Source organism: Glandiceps talaboti, chromosome 6 (genome assembly GCF_964340395.1).
Source record: "Glandiceps talaboti chromosome 6, keGlaTala1.1, whole genome shotgun sequence".
NCBI lineage: Eukaryota > Metazoa > Hemichordata > Enteropneusta > Spengelidae > Glandiceps > Glandiceps talaboti.
Window position 1 is genome coordinate 20,070,657 of NC_135554.1, and position 14,025 is coordinate 20,084,681.

The window sequence follows — 14,025 nt, forward strand, 5'->3', positions numbered from 1 at the left end:
TGATTGTGACGTCCTATATGTAATATCTCTGGATAAATTCTCAGGATTGGGGTTGGAGAACTACTAAACATTTTGCATCGGAACTTAGGGAAGGGTTTGCCTGTGATCAGTGATAGTGGTAACATTTACCTGTTACCAGTGAATATCACTTTGATGACAAAAAAATTTCATTTGTCCTTAAAACAGAGAGGAATTATTTTGATTCTGATGGCTAATTGAAAGATGAATATTTTGACCATGTATCTGGTACTATGAGGAAACATTTAGTCAACATCACAAAAATATTGGCAATTTGCTGAAATCTACTGACAATCTGAATAGCTGTTGGTGAATGGTAAACTAAATAACTATCGATTTGCTTGGAAAAATCATGGAAGTATAACCCACTACCTGGGATATCCCTAAACTCTTGTTCTTTGTTGAAAATTATCAACATGACAAAAGAGTGACAGTCACCCTTGTATTCAGATTGTAGCAATGTTTGTATGTACTTTACTTTTGCACTCACAATGATAACACAACATTGTAACAGTCACCTTGCAGCTTGGCTTCAATACAAGTATGTTCTGTCACAGACAAGGAACACATGTGCTGCATGTCTGTGGTTCGATCTGTGTGTCACAAACCGTACCCCTTTCTACCTCAAGTTGTCTTGGCCAGTAGATGTTGTCTCTCTTGCATGATCATATAAATGTATCTGTAAGTGAAGCAAGTCACGTCATTTCTGACATATTTAATATTTCATGGGTGCACCATTGAAATTTTTTCTTACTCAGATATGTGTATAGGGCTGAAAAGTATATTTTACGGCTATAGTTACCAGAATTCCCTAAATGTTGTTTTCAAATCAATTAAAAAAAAATTTGCATTTTGTCAGGACAAGAAACACTCTGTGCTGAATGCTTTGTTAACAAATGGCATGAATGCTACATTTGGAAATAATTAGCACACTGTCATTGGGTATAAAACATGGCCAACTTAATACAAAATATGTAAATAGTATGCAAATGAGCATTTTCCAAATATGATTTAATGACCTGACAGTGTTACGTAATCATGATAAAATATCCTGAGATTATCACAGTCTACATGTCATAATCTGCAAAAGCAGCATACTAGTGCTTGATCGAAAACCATCGCGTCATGTTCTAGTCTTCAAATGCTTAGATGGCAATGTTAACATCGTATGGCACGTCAATGGAAAGAAGGAAAACTTGCCCTAGTGGAAATGTCACTTTGATACAGAGTGGAAGTGAAAGTTCCGAGATTGTGGTAAGTGTAGCTCTATCATTTTGGAAAGTTAATTGATTTCTCTGTTGTGAATGTTATTGTCAATAGAAATTTTACATCCATCCTTGGAGTAATTAATTACTCAAAGATACATCTATGCTGACCAAAGATGATTTGCTACTCAATTTCCAGACTCCACATATAATGGTTGATTTTCAAGTGAAGATGGTAATTTTATGGTAACATGTCATTGTCCAAAACGTGTGAACAGTAAGCATTCTACTGTGGAGTGGCCTTGCATTTCATTTGTTTTCTCAAAATGTTGAACTAATCACAGACAACTAAGAAGTTAGTTGTGTAGCAGTCTTTGTTGTTTGCTTTAGAGGTGCTTCCTTATCGAACCTTCAATTACTCTTGGAAGGATGTGACCCCAACCCATTTTTACCGGTAAAAACTGAAACTTCTAGCATAGGCAGTGGATCACCTTTGTCCATAAAATATATGCTAGACCCCTCAGGCTATTTTTCTCATTATGATGGCTACCAAAGGTTGCCAGTAAGGGCTAGCCCAAAGTGTCTTGGAAAAGTTGAAATTTTCCTTAGAGCTAATTTCTATTTTGTGGGTTGAGTAATGTATGGTAATCTATTCAATAACCCATGACCTCTAGGATATGTACATTAACATACATGATTATAATGTTTGTGTTCTTACTGAGGATTACATCTTAGTGTTTGTGTAGCAACCGTTTTGCAATTCTATGCATATCTTTTCTTATTCTGTGTATATGGTGTGAACTGTTTCTTTTGTCTGTGCTTTGTGAAGTATGATTCATATCACTACTAGTGATGTGATGTGACCCCTAGCTGTACCGTCTGTGGTTGCATTTTAGCCCACATAGTGTATTCCAAGTTCAAACTGGTGATACCTCTTATACTTAGTTTCAAATTGATTTCTCACAAAAAGGCAACTAAAGCTTGGAACATTTCCCTTGAAGCATGTCAAGAGAAAGGTTCTTGTATCTGAATGCCTTTTTCAGTTATTCAGTCTATACGATGGGATGTCTATCTAGGTTCTATGCTCAGTCATGATGGTATATAATCTCACTACTGTATATACATGTATGGTAATTGTGAGTTTGATGAGTGTGTAGACATTGTCATTCACACATTTTGGTTGATCCATTGTGGTTATTTTTACCTCAGACCACTAAAGCCACTGACATGTTCTCTGTATTACTAGCTGTCAACTACCTTTTCTGATCAGCTGTTATTTATATCATCAAAGTGTGGAGATGACTTTAGCTAGACCTCAGGCTTTCGCCCTTGATTGTGTCCCACCTATCAGAAACACAGTGTTGAGAAGAAAACCTTACTGCAAAAAATTTTCAATTAACATAATGAGAATGAAGATTTTTTTCCAAAAAGCCTTCAATCATCATATGGATATAATTGGAGCCATTTATAAATTGTATGTTTGTACCAATCCAAAGCATCTCACAGGGTTGAATGAAAATGTATTCTTTGCCCCAGTAATCAGTAATAACATCTGTGTTATTTTGTGATGAAATCTATAAACTTTTCATTGACATGCACAAACAATTTGTACATGATACATGACCTGTGTGTTTCTCGAAGCACAGAAAAAATGCTGAAAACAAGACCCAGAAGCTAGTGCTCTGTACAGCAGTTTGAATTTCCCGCATTTGCATAGATTAGCCATAATCCTCTTTATATAGGGCAGTTGTGTCTATATTCAGTTACATAATGCAAGTTTTAATGCAAGCTCTTTTCTTTGTTTTTCAGGTTAAAGCTGTAATGACTGCCTTATGGAGGGTGAATGGATTGTGACAGTATATGATGAAATATGTGTGGGAAAGATCATAAAAACTAACTGGAAAAATGCTTTAGTACATTTTTTGGAAAAAAACTGGTGTTTATGAATTGTGGGGTGAAAGGTAATTCTGTTTGGGAGGGAAATTTCAAAATAGAAACTTTGTCTTGGGAAGGGGCTGAGATAAAGATAAATTTATGAAGTAAAAGTTAGATGTTTCAATATTACATTTATGCATCATGGTCTTTTTTCAACAGGTGTATGTGTGTGCCATTTCTCATTGTTAACTCTTCACCATGGTTACAAAAAGAACTGTAGTTCTTGAGAATGTTTTAAGAATTTTTGTGCTTTGTATCAAACACTTTTTCTTTTTATATTCCAAATGGTATGTAAAATTGCTGAGTATTCGGCTTGTCAGTATACCTTGTATATATGTGATGGTCATTGTTATTGTTACAAGAAAGTTCAATAGGTCAGTCACAAACACTCATTCGATTGATCTGCTCAGAGCAATGAAGTTTTGCAACCCCCCGCCCACCAAAAAGAAATAAAAATAAAAATAAATAAATAAATATTAATGTCAAAGCAAGAGTTCATGTTGGAAATTTTGTTGAGGAAGCTTCCAACACTGCAGCAACTAGGAAGTGGGGAACATAGAATTTTGGATAGTAAATAAACAAGAAAGGATTACTTCAGCTGTATTTCCCATCTACGATAGCTCGCCCAATATTGTCACTGTTATTATACTAGTTTGAAAGTGGTCATTTCTTTTGTCCTAGTCCATAATGTGTAAACTAGCACAGCAACTAGGCTCATTTAAAATTAATGTTCAAATATTTTAAAGTAAATTGGCAATAACAAGGTGTAGATAGGGGAAATGATGGATAGTGTATAAAAGTAAAATATTTCACAATGTTTACATTTGATGCAACATTTGGTATTAAACATTATGGGATGGAAAATTTGATTTAAAAAAATAAGGGAATAATTCCTAAAAATACTGCAAATGGCACTGTAGCACAACTGTACAGTTTTTATAAATGTTTATCCACATGCCCAGGTCCATGTTAACAATAGGTGTTCATTTGCTGGATGACTATCCAGTTGCCTATCCAACCATGTTGCTATCTTTGCAATGCAAGCAATCATTTGGCTGTTGCTATGGGCGTGGTCATGTTGCTAGACATACTTGCATACATTATAAAATGTTTTTCTTCACTTTTCTATGAATTCTTGATATTATCTTTGCAATGTACGCAATCATTTGGCTGTTACTATGGGCATGGTCTTGTTGCTGAATGTTTACTCACTTGCCTACCTGAAGATGTTGTTATTTGACCAAAATATACTGCCATCTGGTTGTTGTTAAGTTAAGTTTAAGTTTAAGTTTATTTATTTTCTAAAGCGCCTTTTCTATTTAAAATATTCAAAAGCGCTGCACATAAAATACAAAAACGTAAATAAGGTGAATGCTACAAAAACAAGTATACCGTTAACACCCTTAAAATGTCAAATGTTAAAAGGATAGTGAATGGTCATTAAAATTATAGACTGAGACTTGTTATAAAAGCCTTAAAAAATGTCAAATATTAAAACGAACGTAAATGACCACTAAGATAATATAAATTTTGTACTCTGAGTCAAATAACCAAATCACAATTCATGATACATTTTAAAGAGGTGTGTTTTAAGTTTTCGTTTAAAAAGTTCAAGTTCTGAAAGGTCTTTGAGATCATCAGGAATGGAATTCCATAGTCTAGGTCCTGCAATGGCCAGGGCACGATCATTAATCTTGTTATAAGAACGGGGAATTACAAGATTTCTAACAGAGTTTTTGCGTAAATTATAACGAGGCTTATCAGGGCGGACAAACATGTCACGAATATAAACAGGTGCTGCGTTATTTAGAGCTTTAAAAACTGTGAGGATAACTTTGAAATCAACTCTTGCCTTTACAGGAAGCCAGTGTAACTCAATGAGAGTTTTGGAGATACTGTCGTACTTTCTTAACCCTTTAACCACACGTGCCGCATTATTCTGAACTCGTTGCAACCTATCAAACAAGTATTGTGACATTCCAAACATTATGGTATTCGCATAATCTAGATGTGAAGTAATTAGAGAATGAACTAATGTTTCAGTTGCGCTTTGATTTAAATATTTCCGGATCTGACGAATATTGTGTAAGTTGTGGTTCACTTTCTTGCAGATTTGATTGACATGGCGATCCATTGATAGATTAGAGTCTAGCCATCCACCCAAATTACGTACATGGTCTACTACTTGTATTTGATCATTTCCGACGGCAATATGTTCAATTGTAGTCTTTGCTAATTGTTGAGGTGTTCCTAAGATCATGACTTCTGTTTTGCTATCGTTTAACTTGAGTCGATGTGTTGTCATCCAGGTCTGAATATCCCGTATACACCTCTCTATACACATTGTGACCTCGGTTTGATCACTTATCCTGGGCTTGAACATCTTTATGAGTTGTGTGTCATCTGCATAACCATGAGAAGTTATCATATGTTTGTTAATGACGTGAAATAGTGTACTGGAATAGGCTGTGAAAAGAACTGGACCGAGACAAGACCCTTGTGGGACTCCGAACTTCATTTGAACACTCTTAGATGTACTGCCAGATATCAAGACTCGTTGTGATCTGTTGACAAGATACGAAGATAGCCAATCGAGAGCGAAATTATGGATACCAAATTCTTTTTGCATAATGTCAATGAGTATATTATGGTCCACTGTGTCAAAGGCAGCACTCAAATCGAGGAGAACTAATAGTGCGACTTCTTTTCGACCCATGCACTCTAGTATGTCGGATACAACTTTACCAAGAACAGTCTCTGTATACTGTGGTGTTGTTTGTATGCCGATTGGTGTATTGGTAACGGTGCATTAATCTGCATATGCTTGGTAAGTTGGTCGGCGACAACGCGTTCTACTAGTTTCGATATGAATGGGAGGTTGCTGACTGGTCTGTAATTGGATAGCTCAGTACCACCACCTGTTTTTTTAATCAGTGGTATTACTGTAGCTTCTTTCCACACAGCTGGAAAAGTGCCAATCTGAAGAGAACGGTTTGTCATACAGGTGATAATAGGTAGTAGAATGTTAACGTATTCTTTAAGTAACCAAGTGGGAATGGGATCACTTTGGCACTGCTTTGTCGGCGATTTCATTATGTATTTCTTTATTTCATCTGGCTTCAGAGGTGTGAATTTATTCAAGTTGGTGTCGACTATCCGTGATCTGAACCCATCCGTCAGGGCAGTATTTTCGGCCTGGTCATCTAATTTCTGTCTGATGTTGGCGACTTTATCAACGAAAAAGTTGTTGAATTTGTTCGCTAACTCAGTCTTACAGTCGTGATCGGGCAACAGCGTCAACTTTGGTGGTCTCATCAGAGAATTCACTATGCTATATAATTTCTTCTGGTCGCCTTGGCATTCTGAAACAGCGTTACAATAGTAATCGGTGCAGGCATTTTCAAGTCTATTTGACAGTTTATTCCTGAACTGTTTGAAAGTCAATCTGCTGTTGTGGTTTTGATTTTGTCTCCATTTTCGTTCAGCACGTCTTCGAAGTCTTCTTGTAAGCCGTATTTCATCATTGATCCACGGTAATGTTGGTCTTGTTGTAAATCGCTTGGTAATCAAAGGGGCGTGTTTATCCAGAAGTTCAGTAAGTACGGTATTATAGGTAGAAACTAACGAATCAAGATCGCTGTTATTCAGCAAAGCATGATCGCATAGTGATGAATTAAGTATATCATTTCTGAAGGCCTCTTTGTTTATTTTCTTGTATTGTCGGAAGGTAACAGTATTTTCTTCAATATGCCGGTTAATGTTGGACAGATGTGTGATTACAAAACAGTGATCTGAGATGTAGTGTCCGCTAACAGGTGGGGTGATGGATAGTCTGTTATCATCCCGTGTAATAATAAGGTCTAGGGTATTGCCTGATGTATGCGTTGGAACAGATACATGCTGTGTCAGGTTTCTTGACTGACATATGTCATTGAATTTATTTGCTGAGTGGTCTTTGACGTTGTTAACATGGATATTTAAATCGCCACATATCATGACAGGTTCACTGGAGTCTAGAATCTTGTCCAAATAATTTTCGAGTTCTTGTAGAAAGATATTCACACTGATCGGATGTACTGCAGAATATGGAGGTCGGTAGATTGACACCAAGTTGACTTTAATATCTTTATGCTTGGCCACCCATTGTGTGTATTCAAACAAACTTTCTTCTTGTTAAGGGCGTGGTAATGGTTGCTAGGGCCAATTGTGTCAAAATATTTTAAGAAAATATGCAGAATAACACTTTTAGAAACATCTCACCAAGTTTCAGTCTCACTGACCATGTACTTTTTGAGATATAAATTTTTGACCAAAATTCACATTTACAACTACTTTGCATATAACTGACAATATAATTTGCATCATCATGTCTTTTGAATCATCATGTCATGAACAAATCTGAATTTACTAGCCTTCAAAACTGTTCCCACCAAATTTCAGGCCAATCTACCCAGTCTTTTTTGGAGTTTAAATATTTTTACCAAAAATCCCATTTTTGTGACCCAAAATCACATTTCTGATGCAATCATTTTTATTTGAACAGTTTCCCAACTAGACACCAGAAGTAACATGACCACCAAATATCAAAGCAATCGGTGCCAGCGGTTTTTGACTTTAAGTTGTTTACACACACACACACACACACACACACACACAGACTGACAGACAGTTTGCCATGCTTATAGCACTATCGAACCTTATCAGTTCAGTTGTGCTAAAAGGGAACAAATATATTGGCCAATGATACATTTATAGGGGAAAAATATATTGAGAGCTGAAAATATATTGGACAATATATTGGCAGACTCCAAAAATATTGGCCAATATATTGGTAAACTCACAAAATATTGGCCAATATTTTGGGAAGTCTCAAAATATTGGCCAATATTTTGGGAAGTCTCAAAATATTGGCCAATATTTTGGCAAATACCAAGAAATTGGGCAATTTTTTTGCCAAATGGCAACTTTTTACATGGGTTAATTTTGAAAATGAAAGTGTCAAATGCAAGTTTATGTCATGATTTGATATGTCTACAGTGAGCAGCATATCTATTAACCCTTTATCAATCAAAAAAAGAGACCTTTCCAAAGTGGAATGGAATTTCCGAAAGTTTTCCGGAAGCTGTTCCTAGTAATCACCATAAGGAAGTCCACTATCATAAACCCATTCTCGCAAACCAGAGCTGTTATTTCTCCTGCTACACTTCGAAATAACGAGACTGTTCTTACAGCAAGTTTCGACGGTGTCGTAAAAGAGGCCATGGTTTGCGACGATGTCATAAACCCTTCTCCTTTCATGACAATTATGCTAAAACATAATTATGCTTCTTGCATAAGAAGGAAAAGTATGAACTGACGAGAATGAATACCATCATTCTACACACTACATGTATCTCTTTGCATTCCACCTAGAAAGAGAAGAATTCCTCATAAAATAGAAGTAACTTTTTGATTGAGCAACGGCCACTTCTTTGATCTTAGAAGTATCGCTCAATAACTTCTACTTTATACCAGTAAGTCTACTCCTACATCATTTAATAGCAACTTTATCCAGGTATTTTTTTCACTAATTTCAACTAGTGTGAGAGATTTGTCAATGAGGTAATTCAAGACCACTTATTTCAAACTGAAATAAAATGTTTATGGATGGGAACTGAAAGCTGTGCTCATATTAAACTACGAGTTTACATGTATGTTATTATGAAATCTGTCACTGTAGAAAAGAGCTGCATCAAATAAGCTGTGAACATTAAAGTACAAAGCTCTCATCATCACATAACAATTCTACTCTATCAGCTGTCACCAACCATCTATCTTTACATCATCAGTCGGCCCAAAGAAGCATCCAGGATAGGATGCAAAAGTGTTGCCATTCAAAACAACAGCAAGTCCAGTACGATATATTGTAATTACTTCGTTATTAACTTCAAACCTGGATGATTGAGAACATTTATCTAAACTAGAAAGCATAAACCATCTAGATTATTAAAAGCTGAACAAACTATCACAACTTGTAGTAACATGACACCATGCATGCATTGTCTCTTCATATCAGACGGTCTGGATGAATCTATATTACATATTGTTATTGATTGGGAAATATTAGGACTTACTTTCCATATCTGATGGTCTGGATGAATCGATATTACATGTTGTTATTATTGGGAAATTAGGACTTACTTTCCACTCTCATATAACAGTCTGGTAAAATTTCCATACATTTCATATTTTGTACCGAATTCTCAGTACCTGAAATAACATCTCACTTTATGTTAGAGGGTCGAAAATAGAAAAAGGACAACTCATTCTATTGCACGCCTATAGTAACGTAGTGCATGTGTAGTTTGAGAAGCAGAAGTCATGGTGTCGACCAAGAAATCGTATAATCGTTAATTTTATGGCACACCTAGGTAGCAGAATTATGGTAATGCAGGTTCCGAGAATTTTGATGCGAAATCCTGATATAACACCAGAGGAACATATTAACCTACTTACCACCCTTAACAAACACATATAAAATAGATGCATGATATACAACATACATATATAAAGGTAACTTATAGCATGTACTTAACTTAATTTTTGTCAGGTAAGCTATATGCCTTTAGTTATTTATGTTTGTGCAACACAGATCTCCCTTACATGAATAATTAACTATTATATTAATCTCTGTAAAGGCTACTTTTATGTCGACATAAAAACTTCTGCTGTTTTCACATATCACATCAGAGAAGGTTTTCTTGGTCATATAAATATATATACATATATACTCTCCACAGTTTTCTTTTGAAAAAGAGATTTCTCATTAATTATTCATCAAAACTGCTCATGAAATTATATGCCTAGTGCAGATTATATGCCTTTTAAAGTTACAGTTTTAGGAGTAAACTTAGCTGTGCTAGTTTGTCACCTGTGTTTGATGTTTTAATGCACATTCAAGTTCTGCTAGCCGGGTCCTTTTGAAATTCTCGTTAAATTTTGTGTGCTTTATATAACATGTTGTTTCAGTAGTTGTTTAGTAAACCGATTACAGTTCATTGACATTTCAGTTCTATACAACCATATTAACTAAAATCCACAAATTGTCACAAAACAAAATTTTCATAAATTTGCCATCATTCAAACTACTTTTAATGAGCAGTGTCATACAGAGAAATCAATTTTAACTAACGAAAGTACTTTGTTCTCCAGATCATTTTGCTTCAAAGGACATAATAATGGAACTGTGCAGAGCATATTCAAACTACAGGAAGGCATTTCTCATAATCACAGTGGGAGCTCCATATGGTAAAATAAACATTCTGCTTTATTAAATCCTTTCATGGATGCAAGAAATCCTACATATTGTGGATGGAATGAACTGTATTAAACTACAATCTATATACCATGAATACATGCTTTTGCACCTTGATCAGGGATTTACAAATTTTTGCTAAGGATAATGTTAGTTTTAAGGTTTAATTTTCACTGCAATGATGAGTACAACAAGCATAAAATCATTCCAAGTCAGTGAATCCTAAAACATGATTAGCCCATTGATTTATGTGTTTTTTGTTGATCATGATAAAGTGTAGTTGAGACAGCTATGGTTAACCAACATATTTCTGACATTTGTTGGCACCTTTTTTAGTATTTTATTAATTATTACACTGCATATTCATGAGTATAGAACATAGCTGAAACAAGTCAATTGTGTGGAAATTATGTAAATGTGCTACTACTAGGCAACACAACACATTAAGGCAATTCATGAATATTGAATATGCATGTGTTCCATACTCATGAATATGCAGTGTTCAACCATTCAATATTTAAGAGGCTAGCCCCATGAGACAATGCGCAACTGCTAATAAGGATTGTCACTATACAGTAGACAGCCAATAATTTTCACTTCCTATTTCTCGGCAATCACGCATAATGTAAGTGATATAAAATCATAAAATGTCACTCTCAGCAACCCAAAGAGTACAAAAATGCCTGTATTTCGTGGAGTGGTGTTTCCCTTCAAAGTAGATACATATCTTAGTACTATGTGTTATCATGTACTGTATTGCAAAGTGTAAATGAAGATTGACTCAATAACAAAGACATGTGTAAATTACAGTACTTCTAAGACAAAAAATTATAAAATGTACCATGTACATATATATAAAAAAACACCACAGATGGAGACTTTGGATGAGACCATTCCACCAACGATACACTAGAAAAAGGAATATGTATTTCTATTTACTGTGGACTTGTATTTTCTCTACAAATATATATTCATTTATTGCTTTCTTCAGCTTTATCACCTCAAAATTGCTCAAATACTCATAATACTAGGAGTAGAAATGATAATGATGCCTCCAGGACCTCAGTCTACATCATGTGTTATTCGTGACAAAATCAAATTAAGGTAACTTTGCATGTCTATCATGTTCTATACACGTTCACATAATAAAGCCCATCAATTCATTAGGACGATTGATTGCTTGCTATTACTTCACTTCTTTTCTAATATCACATAATCAAACAAAATCACTATGGATACGATTCACACAAAGAAATCTGGAACAGCATTACCCACGCTGAGATCGAAATGGCATATGCTACATACTTGTTTATTATAACTGCTCATAGTACCTTTTGTCAGCAACAATAAGTCCCACCCTTGACATCTTAATTTAACTGCTATTTGTAATTACTCTTCGAGCCTTTCTCTTTTTTTTGACAATCTTCTCTTAATTTAATAGCAAGAATTATGATGTAACCATAACATTTTTTAACTGAACTGATCATGTATGTGATTATCTGCTTTGTTTGTGAATCAAATTACTGATTGTTCCTGACATTTTAACGCACTACCATAACTCCAAAACCTTAGCTTTTTCATTATCTGTAATAATATTTAAAAACTATAAATACACAGAAACTATAAATACTGTTATACATGTAATCCAATGTTGACAGCAAGATACGAGATTATATTACTTATGATATGTATTGGTAATTACTGACATTGTAAAACATGCATACTGGTAGTTGCGCTGTATATTTTGTTAATCTATATGAAAATTAGATTCAGTTATAACCCAAAATCATGTGAATCATGCATGATTATACTTTTTGTGAAAATTGCTGTTCTAGATAAAGACACAATGTTAATAAATGTAGAAATAACAGAACGCCATGAAGCATGAATCATGCTTGTGGTATTTACTGCTGCACTGTCAGTCACTTCACTCATGACAGTACAACCATAGAGAACACTGCAATTGCAGCACGTGTGCACATACTCAGAGTATGCCACATTGTCACTGACATGTCAATCAAGGGGTTCCAATAGATTACCTGCAAGAAACATTTCTCCAGTAATGATATATCGGCGATGTGTGGACTTAAGCATTCCTGATGTAAAATACAGTGAAGTATATTATATCCGCGATGTATTGACTTTAATAAGCGATCCTGATGTCAAATAGAATAAAATATATCTGCGGTGTGAGGACTTAAGCGATCCTTATGTAACATACAATAAAATACATTATAGCCAAGGTGTGTGGACTAACATAATCCTGATGTAAAATACAGTTAAATACATTATATCATGGTGTGTGGACTAACATAATCCTGATGTAAAATACAGTAAAATACATTGTATCATGGTGTGTGGACTTACACGATCCTTGTGTAATATACAGTAAAATACATTGTATCTACAGTGTGTGGACTTACGCAATCCTGATGTAAAATGCAGTAAAATACATTATATCACTGTGTGTGGACTAACATAATCCTGATGTAAAATACAGTAAAATACATTGTATCATGGTGTGTGGACTAACATAATCCTGATGTAAAATACAATAAAATACATTATATCACTGTGTGATGTGGACTAACGAGATCCTGATGTAAAATACAGTAAAATACATAATATCACTATGTGTGGACTAACACAATCCTGATGTAAAATACAGTAAAATACATTATATCACCATGTGTGGACTAACACAATCCTTATGTAAAATACAATAAAATACATTATATCACTGTGTGATGTGGACTAAAGAAATCCTGATGTAAAATACAATAAAATACATTACATCGCTGTGTGACGTGAACTAACAAAATCCTGCTGTAAAATACAGTGAAATACATTATATCGCTTTGTGATATGGACTAACGAAATCCTGAGATGTAAAATACAGTAAAGTACTACATGTCTACATGTGTTACTTCTATGAATCATGCTACTGAAACCTTCAATTCTATAAACTGCTATATGGTTTTAAATTATTGATTGTTATACCCTGGTTGCACATTAACATTTGTTCTGAGGCAGTGTTCGCAATTTGAATCAAAACATCAGAATCACCATTAATACTCTTATAGACTAATATTCCCCTGGAAAATACTCACAACATGAAGCTTTTCTCATTACCATATATGTCACTTTACATGTACTTTCCTTGACTGAACCAAGAAAAAAAATATTGGACAATAATATCTAATTAGGCTGAACATTTACATCTAGACTATTAAAGAACTAACATATTTTTTATGTAACTATGCAGCCACAGTTTTATGTAAATGTAATGTAATTATCAAAAATAATTCTAGCGAAGGCCAAATACAAATTATACCTAAGGATTCTGTGGACTTTCCCTCCTGTTCCTGAACATTTTGATATAATTGTGAAAAAAACATGAGAAAATGGCCTAAAAATTGGGGAAGTTAAAAAATAACAAACGGTTATGACCCCTCACCTCCCCATCCACACAAAAAAAATACATTAATAAATTTTTTTAAATAAAATAAAACCAGGCAATATGCATCTAATTATAAATTTATCAATACTGCTACTATTTTTGAAAGGTTTGAT

General features: G+C 34.5%; 1 protein-coding gene across 1 annotated transcript; it reads right to left on the reverse strand.

The window, feature by feature from the left end:
* Positions 1–5,879: 5,879 nt before the first annotated feature.
* On the reverse strand, positions 5,880–7,154 carry LOC144436936 (uncharacterized). Its single transcript, XM_078125804.1, has one exon. The coding sequence runs from the start codon at positions 7,152–7,154 to the stop codon at positions 5,880–5,882; it is 1,275 nt and encodes a 424-aa protein (XP_077981930.1).
* Between the last annotated feature and the right edge of the window lie 6,871 nt (positions 7,155–14,025).

What these genes read in the sequence shown, in the direction of transcription:
- LOC144436936 (XM_078125804.1), bottom strand. Translation starts at nt 7,154, where the DNA reads ATGATATGTGGCGATTTAAATATCCATGTTAACAACGTCAAAGACCAC.